The following is a 16,535-nucleotide window of genomic DNA, read 5'->3' on the forward strand; positions in this document are numbered from 1 at the left end:
GAGCTCCCAAGGTCCCAATGAGGAGCAGAAGGAGGGAGAACATGAGCAAGGAAGTCGGGACCACGAGGCGTGCACCCACCCACTGAGACAGTGGAGCTGATCTACTGGGAGCTCACCAAGGCCAGCTGGACTGTGACCGAAAAAGCATGGGATAAAACCGGACTCTCTGAACATGGCGAACAATGAGAGCTGATGAGACGCCAAGGACAATGGCACGGGGTTTTGATCCTACTTAATGTGCTGGCTTTGTGGAAGCCTAGCCAGTTTGGATGTTCACCTTCCTAGATATGGACGGAGGGGGGAGGACCTAGGACTTACCACAGGGCAGGGAACCTGGACTGCTCTGTGGACTGGAGAGGGAGGGGGAGAGGAGTGGGGGGAGGGGTAGAAGGGTGGGAGGAGGGGGAGAAGGGTGGGAGGAGGGGGAGATAAATGGGAGGCTGGGAGGAGGTGGAAACTTGTTTTTTGTTTATGTTTTTTTTTCTTCTTTTCTTAATAAAAAAATTATTTAAAAAAAAAAAAAAAGAATGCAAACATTCTCCTGTAAAAATTACAAAATATTTAAACAGATGCATCAAGAAAGTAGATACTTGGCAAATCATCTTGAAAAGATGATTCACGAACAGGGGGCAAAAATGGTTCATCAGGAAAAGATGCTGTTCACAGAGTCCGGCAACCTGAGTTCGAACCCCAGGACCCACATGGTAAAAGGAGAAAACCAATAAAACGTAGTCCTGAAATTTATCTTCTGACTTTCATTTGTGTACATGTGTGCACACACACACATGCACAGGTATACACAAACCTATATACGTACATATATACATACACACATGCATGTGCTCACACTTACATACACACACTATAAAAAATAAATAAAAACAAAAATATTTGAAAGGTCCACAGTCATCAGTCTTCGGGGAGATGCACATTGAATCATCCTGTGCACTATTACACATCTATTAGAATGGTGAGGACGAGGAGAATGGAGATTTCTCATGGATTAATGATGGCCTTGAAATCAAACTAGTTTTCAAGAGAGCAGCTGAGGTTTAACTTCCTATAAGCCCCAGCATTCACAACCTGGTATATTTGCCTCAAACAAATTAAATATAGGACACAAACACATGTGGATATTTAATACAACCTTATTCATTACTCCCTTAAACTGGATATAGCCTAAATGTCTTTCAGTTGGGGAAGCAGAAGCGATATATCCAAATGCCAGGGGTCTCCCATAGATCCTTCATAATGGAACTGGTGTGTAGTTCGTTGTTTTTTACTCTTTACTCTTTGGACGGCCCGCCACACAGCTCCCAAATAAATTACATGGAGGCTTATTTTTTTTTATGAACACCCAGTCTTAGCTTGGTTTGTTTATAACCAGCTTTCTTAACTTTAAATTATGCCATCTACCTTTTGCCTCTGGGCTTTTATCTTTGTCTATATCTTTTCTTTCCTTCGTATTCTAAGTCTGGCTGTATGACTGGGTTGCTGTCCCTTGCAGCCCTCTTCTTCTCCTTTTTCGTTCATTGATCTCCTTTGGCTCTTTTTCTCCTTCTATTGATTCTCTCTGCCAGCCAGCCCCACCTGTCCTTTCTCCTGCCTCACTATTGGCCGTTCAGCTTTTAATTAGACCTATCAGGTGTTTTAGACAGGCAAAGTAACACAGCTTCACAGAGTTAAACAAATGCAACATAAAGGAATACAACACATCTTTGCATCATTAAAACAAATGATCCACCGCATAAACAAATGTAACACATCTTAAAATAATATTCCATAACACTGGTGTCATTCATGAAGGTCATGCTCCGCCTTGTGAAGTCACAGTAAGAAGGTGACTGTCCACAGGAGATCCGCAGACCCCAATCTGCCATACTTTGGTCTTAGACTCCCCAGCCTCTAAATTTGTAGGGAATGAACTTCCATCTTTTATAAGCCATATGGTCTGTAGTTTCTGTTGGTGTGGCATCAATGGCTAATTGGAATCAATTCCAATTATAGGACATTCTGAACAATGCAAATGCTGAGGGATAGAAAACACATCTGTGATAAACTCGGGGAAAAACGGGGACGGCGCTGACTGAAAAGGGAAACAAGAGAATAAAATTTTAGTGTGTTGAAGGTATTCTGTGGCAATTACGTGAGTCTATGCATGTTTTTAAACTCATTCAACCATATGCAAAAAATCAAATGTAGTGTATATTAATTTTAAAGTAACGAATATGTTTCTAAAAGACTATAGTAGGGGCTGGAGAGATGGCTCAGCGGTTAAGAGCACTGACTGCTCTTCCAGAGGACCCGGGTTCAATTCCCAGCACCCACATGGCAGCTCACAACTGTCTGGAGATCCAGTTCCAGGGGATCTGACACCTTCACACCAATGCACATAAAATAAAGTTAAATTTAAAAAATAAAAATAAAAGACTATAGTAACAGAAAAGAATTCATAAGGCTGGCAGATTATAAACCTGACAGTTAAGACAGTGTGCTATATAATTTATTCATCACTTTATTTAAATTGATAGATTTATGTGCGTGTATAAAGGCTATAGCTACCTTGTAATAAATATTTTTTTTAAATATACTTGGCCGCTGGCTGTAGAAATACTGTGCTTGTTAAATGTTCTCCAAACACAGCTTAATGTCAGGGTCTGCCTAACTAAATGCTTGCAATTACACTATTTTATGTCCTTATGAAATCTTCATTATTATACCTTACATCATTTGTGTGCAAGAGAAAAGATATTTTTTGTTAGCACAGGATCCAACTTGAATCAGATCCAAATAAGTGCAGCCTATATGAAGCCCATCCACAAGAGAGGTGAGTTAATTCCTGAAGTGTATGGTACTCGCTGGCAGAAGCAGCGTCGCCCAGAGATGAAGGGAACTCCTCTGCTCACTCCCATCCTCATTTCTACTTCTCATTAGATTACTCTGATTTGGGGATATAGATGAGGTGTGTGTGTGTGTGTGTGTGTGTGTGTGTGTGTGTGTGTGTGTATGTATGTCAAAACAACATGGCAGTGAGGAGACTTGAATTTGTGAGTGTACCTTCTTTTTCCATCCTGGAACAAAGCCAAGAAATACACTCTACTGCCCTTTTGCCAACTTTAACACAATTGGCCAGTGGTCTCTCTTTCTTCTTCCACTTTGCCTTTTTCTATAAATAGACAAGAACACTATGATACCTGCTATGGGATAATCTTTTGTACACTGTGAAGATGTGTCTTTGCCAAGGTGCCTTCTGACTGGCTTAATAAAAAAGAGAAATGGTCATTCGCTAGACAGGGAGGTTTAGGCAGGAGAGTCATACAGAGAGAACTCTTGGAAGAAAAAGGGCATAGTCACCAACCGGGTGGAGAGGAAGCAGCACAGCCTTTACAAAGTAAAGGTAACTGAACCACGTGAAAGAACATAGATGAAAAGATATGAGTTATATGAGCTAGTTAAAAACAAGCCTGGTTGGTTGGTATGTAAAATAAAATTTAAAATTTAATAAAAAAAATGTCAGCTATTGGCCAAGCTTTTATAATTAAGAAGTCTCTGTGTGGTTATTTGGGAGCTGAAAGGTGGGACAGAAAAATCCTCCTACAAGATACCCCTACTCCAAACACCTGAGACACTGCGTGGAAGTCCAGAAATCATACAGTACTTTCCCACTTCCTAAACAGTAGCTATTGCTATGCCCACAGACAGGTGACGTGGGTCAGTTTAGCATCACAAATGGAAAACAAAGTCCCTTTCCATATTGGTGCATCAGTGATGTCTCCCTTCTGGCGTGGTCATTCACACTTGGAAAGTTTCTCACACTGCTATGGAAATATTTTTAACTTCAGTTCTCTGTTACTTCAGAGACGGTAACAGAATGAATGGGGAAAGAAACACAAGGCTTCTTTTACCCATGTGACCCATGGCTCAACCTCTGTTTGAGGGTGTTCTGTCAGTTCCAGCAGAGAAATTGATATGCCTTACTGCTCATTCACTCACTGGCTTTGTGTACCTGCCATACGAGGCACGAGAAATACAACTTAATTAAATCCTCCTAAGTTACAGTGTTTATTAATCATGTAAGAGAAAGGAAATATGTGGAATTTATTTTTCTGTTCTTGTCAAACTGAGGAAAACTACTCAAGGCTCTTGCCCAACCGAAACCTTGTTTCTTCCGATGCATAGATACCAAGACATTAAAATGCACACGTGGTTCACAGCGAATGGCAAGAGCAACTTCTAACTACGGTCACACGGAGCTCCATCCTGGTGCATTGCTAGCCTGAAAGTGGCTTCGCTTTTCCCCTTTGCGTGTGAGGTAGGCAGAGAGAGAGTCAAGCCTGCAGAAACAAGGCCAGAGCTAGAACCCAGGGTGCCTGTTTACTTCTGTGAAAATCCAGTAAGAACACAATACACACTAGACCAATTTTAGGATTGGCTGGTTGCTAATTTTTGAGTAATCATAGTTAATGAGTCTCCTTGGCGTATTAGGTTAGCTTGGAGGAGTGTGATGGGAAACATTCTCCTTAACTCAGAGAGAAAAAAAAATGTGTAGAGTCCCAGTCTACCGTGATTTGGAAGAATAACAAACCAACAGTGAAGTTTTAATGGCGTTCAGAAATCAATCACTCTACTGTTTTCCTTCCAGAATGATGGAACCACAGGGTTCGGAAGCGCATGGGCAGGAAGCTCAATGGCGATAAGATATTCTTAGCTCCCGAATGCTTGTACTTTTCAAGAAAACCTCAAAATTGGGGCAAGGGGGAGACATGAGGAACGTTTTCCACGTTTCTGCACCTGTCCTATTCAGGCCAGTTTCTGAATTTTTTTGGGCAGATATGAATCATCACTATTTCCTCCACAGCAATCAACAGAAACTACAAACTTGAAAGTTAAACGGGAAGGCCAGCTCCTGCTCAAATCGCGAGTTGCTTGAACCCAGACTGCCCCTCCAGAAAGGGTCTGTCATGCATTACCCTGCCCCCACCCCTTCATTTGTAGAGAAAATGTCTAGCTAGCATCCTATCCTATCCGTAGCCATAGCACCAGACACAGCTCTGCCTCCACCTCTGTAGCTGGGGGAGGGGGGGGGGTGACGCCTCAGGAGGAAAGGCTCCAAAGACTTGGTGAAACAGGCAGAGGCTGAAGGCAGACAGCTTCAGCTCAGCCTGGCCAGACTGTCTGGAATCAACCTCCACGGAAGTGGTAAAGCCAGGTGTACTCACTTTGCACGGTGCCTAAAGTCACAATGAGATGCCAGCAAGGAAGCTAAGTGTTTTCTGAGGTTGGAAATGGAAACCCAAGCTTCTTCCCAATTCACTGACCCTGGACTGCCTGTCTGTCCCTCACATACCCAGCCTCCACTGCACTCCCCTTGAGTTACCTGCTTTGGGAAGGAGAAGGACTCTTGGGCATTCCTCTAAAGCAGGGGGTTCTCAACCTTCCTAATGCTGAGACCCTTTTAACAGCTCCTCATGTTGTGGTGACCTCGACCATAAAATTATTCTCGTTACTTCATAGCTGTAATTTTGCTACAGTTATGAATTGTAATGTAAATAACTGATATGCAGGATATCTAATATGTGACCCTTGTGACAGGGTCCTGTGAGCTCCCCCAAGGAGGGTCACGACCCACAGGTTGAGAGCTGCTACTCTCCTACACTACCTGTGGTAACTTGGAGCTAAGATAGACTGGATCCTGCCGGCTGAGCTAGCCTCCTGAGGACATGCGGTGGAGGGTCGTCGACAGATGGACAACTTCCTCTTGTTTTATTTCAGCGATCATTTTTTAAAGCCAAATCAAATTCCTTCCTTTTAGAAATGCTTTATTTTTCTTTTCCAGTGTCCGGTTCCCTGGCCAGGACATATTCAAACCTGTTTCTCAAATTAAAGATACCTAACGAATCTATAGAGAGTCAACCCCTGTGTGTTTCCGGCTGCCTGTTGTCCACTGCCCTTAAATAAAAGTACAGCCTTAAAAATAAAATAAATAAAAAAGAAGGGGAGAAGAGGGCCAGGGGAGAGGGAAAGGAGAGGAAAAGTTAGAAAGGGGAAAGATAAAAATAAAAACACAGGCAGACAGACAGACGAACTTTAGGTCTAAAAATGTCAACTCTGACTATGGTCCACGATTTAGCTTTCCCTTGGATTCCCTCATTCTGCCCCTCGCCTCTCCTGCTCCACGCACACACATCAACCTCAGATAACTCTGACTCCTGGTCAAGTTGTAGCCTTTACAGCAGCAAGAGGACCAAGGTCCTTCGCCACCTGCCCCCCAAAAGGCACTGCAAGAGCCCGCGGCGCCGCAGTAGCCGCCGCCTCCTGCTGCAGTCCGGACAGAGTTTCAGATCGAAACCCTGAGAGCTAGCGCTCCTCTGCCGCTCGCCCTGCTTGCCCTGGCTCCGACCTCTTTCTCGGGAGGCCCGGAGGAAGCGGGTCACTTTGCCACCTCTGAGGCTGGGGTGGAGCAGCAGCGGCAGAGACTCCCACTGCAGGAGCCCGAAGCCGAGTACCCTTTGTCCAACTCCCCGCCCGCACGTCCGCGAGGCAGGTCCGGTGCTTCTGGCGAGAGGGGTCACTTGCCAAGGTGCTGGGTGCTCACTGGGGTGCGGGGATTCAGGTGGGATGGTGAGGAGGAGAGGCTAGGGATTGCCGGGGAATAGTTGGGGCGGGTAGGGAGAGGGGCGACTAGGTGCTCTTCCAACCCTGGCCACCGCAACTCCGATGCGCGTCGTGCCGTCTTAAAGGCCTTTCCTTTCCCTGGGCGCTCGCCTCCCGCCCCGCTCCCCGCCTAGACGTCTGCGGGAAAAGAAGGTGTAAGAGTACCTGGAGCGAATACCATGACTTCCCTCAGCCACTTCGCTGGGTTCAGACAAGTGGGCCAGCCAGAGGGCGGGAGCCGCCCGGGGACAAGGATCCACGCGCGAACCGGAGCAGGCGGGCGCGCGGGCCGCGGGCGGGCGGGACGGTCAGCACCTCGGACAGCTCCCCGCGCGCGGTCCCGGGCTGTGGCTCAGCGCTGGGCGCGCGCTGCCTCCACAATGCACCGCTGCGCCGCTGGCGGGAGGAGGAGACCCAAGCCGGCTCAGCTCATCCTTGGTCCCCGAGCCAGCTCGGCGTTCTGCCGCTGAGGGAGCAGGGCGCTTCTACCGCTTTCATCCGAACAGGAAGGACGGAAGAGGAAGCCAGAGAGAAAGGTAATTGCCCGGTTTCCCGACAGGGGCACGACTAATTGCTTCTAATTACCTGCTGTCACTCACCCCCAGGGATGCCGGGCTGACATTTAAGATGAGTTTGCCCCTTTCTCCACGTCGCACTGGAGTTTACTCCAGAGGCTAACTAAATCTGAGTTCTCGGAGTCTGAGTTCTCTGAACAGAAGGCAGGGACCGCCAAGTTAACCCATCTTTGGTGTTCGCGACTTCTCTGGCTGTCCCAGGCCTCTCCAAATGTCAGCAAGAGAGCCAAAGGAGAAAACCAGGATGACTGCAGAGTGCGTGAGGAGGGTGCCTCTAATGAGCCCTGCTCCCGGGTGACAGCTCGGTCAACTCCCGTAATTGCAGGTTCTCAAGGTCACAGCCTCCGGAGAAAACGGCAAAAGCCAGGGCAAAGGAAAAGTCCAGATTAGACAGGTCTTGTACAAACTCAAACTTCCGCAGAACCAACATATCCCTGAGATGGATTACAAACCCAAACGCTTGCCCAGAACTAGCTCAGTTGGTAGCTACTCCCTTTCTTCACACCTGGCTCCACCCTAAAGATACCAGGACGTACCGGCTGATCTGTGCAGGTTCCTAATCCATTACTCACTAGAAAATATCTGTGCGATGTGGGCAACCCATATTAGATGTCACCAGCTTGCAGCAGGTGCGTGTGGGTTCTGATGCCAGAGTCAAACCACGGAAGGATCCACTTGCCTTGGCTTTTAGCCTCCATGTCTGCCATTGAGTGAGGTTGCCCAAGCGCAAAGGCCGTCAGAGCAGTCTCTGGAGATCTTTGGGCATTCTTTACCTTTCTCTGGAAACAGTCTAGGTATTCTGAACACACCGTATTAACAATTTGGTTGGAGCCATGAGCTCTACTCTGCTTTGGCAAAGGTAAGTGTTCAAATAGCCAGGCTGGCGCTGGGTTTGCTCAAAGCCATAGCAGGTGGAAAATACAAACGGTTTCACAGCTTTTGAACTACAGCGTTTGTAAAGGCAGATGAGCAGCTTCAACACCATACAACAAGAACCGCTCTTAGCGCCTGGTGCCATACAGGCTGAAACAGATGGCGACTGCCTCAAGACAGCTGGTGGGCAGGATAAATGATAGGCACGGAGGGATGGAAACCTCTCATACCCCAAAGTTACACTCACACCCCGGGGCCAAAGATTCTTGACCTCTCTTGTTTCAGCACCACGGTGCCACCTCGGTACCTTCACCATTTACTCACTGTGTGACCTTGGATACATCACCCAATTTCTCGTCTTATCTGTCTATAAGGACAAAGGTAGCTGGAAGGTTTGCTGTGTAAACTCTCTGAAATATGGATTGTGAGTTGAGTTTAAGAAAAAGTAAGGGGGTCCGGTGTGGTGGTGTGTGTTTCTAATCCCAGCACTTGGGAGGCAAGCAGATCTCGCGATTCCAGGACAGCCAGAGCTACACAGTGAGACCCCGTTTAATAAAGAGAGGGGAGGAGGGAGAGAAAAAGAGAGAGAGAGAGAGAGAGAGAGAGAGAGAGAGAGAGAGAAGTATGACCCAATTAAACTCATTCCAAAAATCACTGACACCCTGGGGAAAGAAATTAGTAGATTGGTGCCTCATGGATGCTAATGTGCCCGTGAGTCCCACGGGGATCGCGTTAAACTGCAGGCAGTGAGTCAGTAGGCTACTGTAGATCCCGAGAGTCTTTATTTCTCATTAGTTTCAGGTAATGTCCATTCTGCAGGCCCTTGTGCTATCCTCTAGTAGCCAGGTAGCAGGCATACCAGCATTTAAAAAAAAAAAGTACTTACACCTCCCTCAAACCAAAACTTATCTTTTTAAGCATTAAACAGAAAAGGAACAAAGTCCCACAGAATGCTAGACTAGACAGTAGCCAGAATAGCAGGGGGGTTTAAATCATAATAAATAAATAGAAGCGTGTCTGAAGACGGATCCATGTGTTCTCTTTTTCATGAGCCCAAAGTGGCAATTATATGGAATACGATTGAACAGAAACCAGAACAGCAGATCAATGCTAACCAACGATTCTCAGCCCATCTTCCTCCATAAGAGTTACAGACCCTGTCCTTTCCTGAATCACCTCCTCATTGCCCTCCCCCAACCAAATACCACACTGCTATCCAGCTAGAAGACAGACAGTACTGAAAAGTTGCTTCACCCCAATAAGCGTCTCTACTGAACCAATAATCTGTCCGAATCAGACCAAATAAGGCAGAATTAGAAAAAGCCCAGGTTTAATGAATACAAACGTTCCTGATGGCTTTCCAGCCCCTCAGGCAGGAGACAAGAAAGGAAGACCAGAAGACCACGTTTGTTCTCTGAGGGCAGTTTAAATACCCTGTGGGAGTGGTCCTGCGCATCTGTGGGAGGGGCCATCGTTTGGTGAGCTTTTTTAGGGGCGGAGTCTGTACTGAGGAAGCTCCAGGGAAGGGGGCTAGGGATAGAATTTCCATCCTAACAAACATTCCAGACTTTTTGAACATATGGATGCCAGGGGCTGGAGTAAAGCCTTCAGCCAGACAAGTATGTTTTTAGTCAAAGGGTGTGTGTGTGTGTGTGTGTGTGTGTGTGTGTGCGCGCGCGCACACACAAATTTTACTTCTACTGAGGATCATTCCAGGGCCTCACACATTGCCAGCAGTGGCTGTACTGCCAAAATATAATTGCAGCTCCTGTATATAGTTTAGTCACGACAATTAGTATTGTTCTTTAAAAACCCAAGTTACTTCAGTGATGCTTTGGTTTCTTCCAAAGATTTCAGTTGCAGATCTCACTCAACATTACCTCTAATTTGCACCACACCCACAATAATTCTGCTGATTTAATTTCCTTATTCTGATATAGCTTCTAGATTTTAATATCTTCACATCTTTTTTTTTTTTTTTTTGATTTTCGAGACAGGGTTTCTCCATAGCTTTTTGGTTCCTGTCCTGGAACTAGCTCTTGTAGACCAGGCTGGCCTCGAACAGAGATCCACCTGCCTCTGCCTCCCGTCACATCTTGATATAAATGATATATTTAATAAGTGAATACCCAGTATGATGGTTCTTCCCTTTTAGTCTACCATAATAGGAGCCAGAGTCCTTGACAGATCGTTTGCCCAGACTTACCCGACAGCTGAAGCTTGAGTTCTTGGTGTCTTTTCCCTCTGCCTCTGTTTGAACACCTCCACGCATGGCAGCTCACTCTACTCAGACGGCCGTTCTACCCACGAGGGACTCATTGCTACCATCTACCATACTCTGACTTTCATAGTCATTTCTGCTCAGTAATGGAAGCAGCAATAAAATGTAAGACAGTAAGCAAGCGATAATGGATGCCCAACTTTCAATTCCAGCACTGAGTCCATCACACTGGGCACTCTCCCTTCCAGAGGTGCTTGGCAAGGCTCTGGAAGGGCTAAGAGGTACATGTAGAGGACGATCACCTCACCAAAGCTATTGGGAACTTGGGAGAGTTTTTGGCTTATAATACATATGGAAACTTTTTTTTTTTTTTTTTTTTTTTTTTTTTTTGCTTTTTCAAGACAGGGTTTCTCTGTCGTTTTGGAGCCTGTCCTGGAACTAGCTCTTGTAGACCAGGCTGGTCTCGAACTCACAGAGATCTGCCTGCCTCTGCCTCCCGAGTCCTGGGATTAAAGACATGCACCACCACCACCCGGCTACATGGAAACATTACTAAGTAAGAAGCAGAATACTTGGGATACACAAACGCGAAATAATAGATTCTGGAAAAAATTCACTGCAGGCCACCTGGAGCTGTATCTCTTGGGTTTCTCCAGACCTTCCTTTATCATGCTTCTCTTCTACTCTGCACTAGAGCTTTGACAAGTAGAAAATGTTACAATCCCTTTCCAGAACACACCTAGGCCCCCAATAGTGGGGCAATGTGGTTCCAGACAAACCCTGATTCTTCTCACGCAATACTCATTTTAAATACATTATCCAATCAACTAGACTTTAAAATAATTGTTCACCTCTGGGAACTATTGATGTAGATTGAAAAGAGGCATTTTCATTATGAGAAATTAAGCCATAGTTCTTTCCAAAATGTCTGAGCATACCAGTTTTGAATTATTACAGAAATAAGATGCTGGGAATGAACAACATTCTTCCTCTCCTAAAAGTCACTTGAAGCTGTTGAGTTGGCCCGAAGGAAGGACAGGGGGTGATGGAAAGCACAATGAAAGGGAATGCGTATGTGCTACTGAGACACAGGAATAAGAACTGAAGAAGGCACAGAAAACTGATTGTTATACTTTCTGGTCTGTAAAGACACAAGAAAACTAAAGCAAAACGACACAGCAAAAAGAAAGACATCATCAGAGAGCAATAAGGGGAGGAGAGAAGATGGAATAAAGGAAAATAATGACATTAGGAAATGTTAAGGCATTTTTCAGGCTTGAAGGATGCAGAGTAATGCCTTTGCAGGTTTACATTTATGAGCCAGTTTATGAGCCCTGTGAGACACTTTAAAATGGGAACTCATCATAGCTTCTGAAAGGGAAACAGCGAAACCTTCATATTGGATAAATTATATTGGAAAAGTTAAAGTTTTACATTGTGCTCGCAGAAAATGGATAATTTCCTGGAGAACGTCAACTTCATAGAAAACCCTTTTCCCCTGTCAGTGACCTATCAGCCCATACTCATTTCTGTAGGTAAAATACTCCTGAAAGCAAAACTGTCTATTCCACTAGATAACATGGATGGAAAATGAGACAGTCTAGGAGGCATGGGTGGGAAATGAGACAGCATGGACCAACTTCCTGGAAAGTGAAACCCATTCAAGCCATGGATGAAAAAAAATGAGATAGCAAGGATGGTATGGGTGGAAGATAAAATGAAAGCAATGATAATCAAACCAGCTGGATTAGTGTTATGCCCAGATCACGGAGTCCCTTCAAAAGCAACTAGGAGACGGAGTCCTGTATGTAAAAGGCAAAGAGCCTTTATTCTTATACAAGTTTGCAAGCTTGCACTTTCTGTGTGTCCATCGTATTGGAGTGGTCAGAGAGCCCCGAGCTCACTTAGGGTTGGGTTTTTTAGTAGCAAAGGTGGCGGTGAGGGATTTCTAAGGTTCAGAACTCCTGGTTGGCTGACATTTGTCTAGGGGTGTCCTGGTGAAAAGCGATGGGTGTGTGCTGGCAGGTGATCCTGCCTACAACGGTTGGAACGTTAGGAATTTCCGTTGGGTGGTCTGTTCCTGGGTGGTCTCAGTTTGTGGTCTTTATCAACCAGGTATTGCCTTATGGTAAACCACTGAGACTTGGAACCTCTATTGAGCTTGTCATGGCTGGGTCCTACATTTAGCTCTTTTTTTTTTTTTCGAGACAGGGCTTCTCTATAGCTTTGGTGCCTGTCCGTGAACTTGCTCTGTAGACCAGGCTGGCCTCGAACTCACAGAGATCTGCCTGCTTCTGCCTCCTGAGTGCTGAGACTAAAGGCGTATACCACCACCACCCACCTTGATTAGCTCTCTTCATTAAATCTCTTAATGAAGCATCTAACTGACAACATTCAACTCATCTTCAAAAACTGAGTTGACCTTATAAATTTTTTCACTAAATTCTGAGCATGTGAATCTATTTATAACTAGGTTCTACAATCAGTCATGTTCAAATGGACAGTGGGAACGATAACAAAGAAAAATGGAGGGAGACAAAGAGAAAGAAATAGAACAGCAATGAAGAGGAAAAGATGAAAACAACAAATGCAAAAAATACTTTCCTAAACAAAAGGAGAAATGTGGCAAAGAAAAAATGATAGTCTATTTTCTTGGGCTTTTTGTTTCTTGAGATAGGCTGTCACTATGTAGCTTTGTATAGTATCCGGGAGCTGACTACGTAGACCAGACCAGTTTCAAACTCACAGAGATCCACCTGCCTTTGTCCCCTGAGTGCTGGGATTAAAGGCATGTGCTACCACACCCAGGGCTTTTTTTTTTTTTTTGCCAGCTGCTTAGGTCTTTATTTGTATGATATGTTCTAATACCATTTTTTTCCATTATCTCTGATTTTTTTAATTTATTTATTTATTAAAGATTTCTGTCTCTTCCCCGCCACCGCCCCCATTTCCCTCCCCCTCCCCCAATCAAGTCCCCCTCCCTCCTCAGCCCGAAGAGCAATCAGGGTTCCCTGCCCTGTGGAAAGTCCAAGGAACCCCCACCTCCATCCAGTTCTAGTAAGGTGAGCATCCAAACTGCCTAGGCTCCCACAAAGCCAGTACGTGCAGTAGGATCAGAAACCCATTGCCATTAGAGTACTACTCAGCAGTAAAAAACAAGGGCTTCTTGAATTTTGCATGCAAATGGATGGAAATAGAAAACACTATCCTGAGTGAGGTAAGCCAGACCCAAAAAGAGGAGCATGGGATGTACTCACTCATATTTGGTTTCTAGCCATAAGCAAAGGACATTGAGCCTATAATTAGTGATCCTAGAGAAGCTAAATAAGGAGAACCCAAAGAAAAACATATAGGCATCCTCCTGAATATTAACCTTCATCAGGCGATGAAAGGAGACAGAGACAAAGACCCACATTGGAGCACAGGACTGAATTCTCAAGGTCCAAATCAGGAGCAGAAGGAGAGAGAGCACGAGCAAGGAACTCAGGACCGCGAGGGGTGCACCCACACACCCAGTGCTTTTAAGGGTTTTAGTTCAGTGTTGGCTTCTTGCTGAGACTGAAGCTCACAGGTGCCTTAAACTAAGTATCCCAGGTGGAGCTGGGGGTGGGGTGGGGGTGGAGAACACTGAGACCCAGCTGAGACCAGCAAAGATTTGAGTGGCAAGGTCAAAAGAGAATGCCACTAAATCAAGGAGCCCTTCGTTGAGGAGGAAAGGTGAGGAAGGAATAAAGAAATTAAAAGGCATTCTGCACTATAAGTAATAAGGTCAAAACTCTGGCTCCCTGATGACAAAGAAGAAAGCAAACAGGGCTAGACAGGGATTTTGTGTTTAAAGTTTGATGTTTGGTTTCAGTTAGGATAACAAGACTGCAGAACAGGCAGAGACATGAAAACCCATTAGAGTGAAGCCCTGGGCCGCTGAGTCATCCTGGATGTGGACGCAGAGGAAGGCAGCCTTCCCCGCAGTATCCTCAGCACCAACCCAATCTCAGGTATACAGCCGTCAATCACCCCACACTTTGCCAAATGCTATGCTCATCTCTTTGCCTGGATTTACCTTATTTAACTCTCATGATTGTGTGGTGCGTCTGTTATTGTTTTTATTTGAAAGGCAAGCATACTGAGGCACAGATAGATTAAATACCTTTGCAAAGGTTATACAGGCAGTCCGTGGTAAAGCCAGAATTTAAATACAAGTTGGGGGCAGGGGACAAAGCTGAGTATGACTGATAAAACCACTTGTTCGCCTATATCTTACATGGCATCTCCTCCACAAGTGCAAAGATAGTGGCATGGATCTCTAGCCGTCCACGTGACACTGCAACATCATGTGACATTGGACATAGCTAAGGAAATTACTTTCTGATGGACACTGTTATATGGGAGCAAAACCATTCTCTACATCATCTCTGAAAGCCTAATGTGTCATGGCTATTTGGACCCAATGATGCAAAGGGTTTCCCTGATGACAAATAGAAGTTTCCAGTATTGCCTTATGTGCTGTTTAGGGTGTTTTTTTTTTTTTTTGTCACCTTGATACAAAGCAGGGTCATCTGGGATTAGAAAACCACTATTAAGAAAATGCTTACAGATTAGCCTGTAGGAAATTCAGTGGGGAAAATTTTCTTTTTCTTTTTTCCTTTTTTTTTTTTGGTTTTTCAAGACAGGGTGTTATGATCTGCTGGTCTGGCCTGTCATCTGGTACCCTGTCCGTCAAAGAAACAAGCCCTGCCCACTCCCAACCCTCCCCTACCTTCTGCCTAGTCAAGAGGATCCTCCTGCCTCTTCCAGCTGGTGCCCTCCCTTTTTTCATCTTCCCTCTTCTGAAGAGGTACCCTCTCTCTCTCTCTCTCTCTCTCTCTCTCTCTCTCTCTCTCTCTCCCCCCAACCTCTTTCTCTTCTTCCCCCATCTCCCCTTTCCCCATTCCCTTTCCCCTCTATAACCCACTAAATAAATTCTATACCCATCTCTCCCTCTGCATGGCATATCTGTTTGTCTCTCACCCGCATGCCAAAGGGACCCCCCCACCAAGACCTCAGGAGACCTGCCAAGGCTTAAGGGAAACTCTGAGTCCTTTGGGGACCCTCTGAGGCATCTGTAACCCCCATGGGACCAGCTGCCCCTCATGGGACCGCTGCCCCTTATGGGATCAGTCCCCCACCACCATGTGTTTAAAAAAGAATAACACAGGTATCTCTATGTATCCCTGAATGTTCTGGAACTTACTCTGTAGACCAGACTGGCCTCAAACTCACGGAGATCTGCCTGCCTCTGCCTCCGTGAGTACTAGGATTAAAGGTGTTGTGTCAGGGAAATTTTCTTGATCAATACTTGATATAAGAGGAACCAGCTCACCATGAGTGGTACCATCCCTCATACTTATACTGTGAGGTGGTCCTAGATAGTATAAGAAAGCAGAGTGAGCAAGCCATGAGGAGTACGTCCGTAAGTAGCATTCCTCCATGACCTCTGCCTCAGGTTCTTGCCTGGAATTCCTGCCCTAACCTTTCCTCAGAATGAACTGTAAGCTGTGAGACGAAATAAACCCTTCCCTCCCAGAGTATTTTTAGTTATGGCATTCATCACAGCAATGGAAAACAAGCAAAACACCTTGGGTCCACGTGGAAGAGATTTCATACCATAAGGAAGAGATGAAGCTATATTTGATTCAGGGATCCTGTGGCATCGTCTTAAAACACAAATCATGGGAGTCAATCATTTTTAATCACTATATAGCAGCAACCACACTTGTCTTAATCCAGACCTTTTAATTCTCAAGCCTCATGAGTAAGGGTCATATGAAAGTAGACTCACCATATTCCGAGCTAATACTTTAAAAAAAAATGTTGCCTTCATTTCCATAGTTCTCTGTATTCTTGCAGTGTCCCAGTGAGTAGCAGTCAAAGTCTACAAACGACACCAAATTTGGCAATAGTTTTCTTTTTTTTAAAGGTATTTATTTACTTATTATATATACAATATTCTGTTTGTGTGTATGCCTGCAGGCCAGAAGAGGGCACCAGACCTCATTACAGATGGTTGTGAGCCACCATGTGGTTGCTGGGAATTGAACTCAGAACCTTTGGAAGAACAGGCAATGCTCTTAACCTCTGAGCCATCTCTCCAGCCCCCTGGCAACAGTTTTCTAAGTGTGTCTTAAAGTTACCATCTACTCACCATTCCCGACAACCTTTTCCAAGAAGGCCGA

At 45.2% G+C, this 16,535-nt stretch overlaps 1 protein-coding gene across 1 annotated transcript in view; it reads right to left on the bottom strand.

Moving 5' to 3' along the window:
- Positions 1-6,968, bottom strand: part of LOC121459131 (A-kinase anchor protein inhibitor 1-like) — a 58,311-nt gene extending 51,343 nt beyond the window's left edge. Inside the window, exon 1 of the mRNA XM_041668659.1 lies at positions 6,820-6,968. Within this exon, the coding sequence (XP_041524593.1) occupies positions 6,820-6,835 (16 nt within the window). The 5' untranslated portion in view covers positions 6,836-6,968. The remainder of the gene's footprint in view (positions 1-6,819) is intronic.
- Between the last annotated feature and the right edge of the window lie 9,567 nt (positions 6,969-16,535).

This window comes from Microtus oregoni, unplaced genomic scaffold (genome assembly GCF_018167655.1).
Source record: "Microtus oregoni isolate MIOR12 unplaced genomic scaffold, Mior012 000018F_ref0000195, whole genome shotgun sequence".
Taxonomy (NCBI): Eukaryota; Metazoa; Chordata; class Mammalia; order Rodentia; family Cricetidae; genus Microtus; species Microtus oregoni.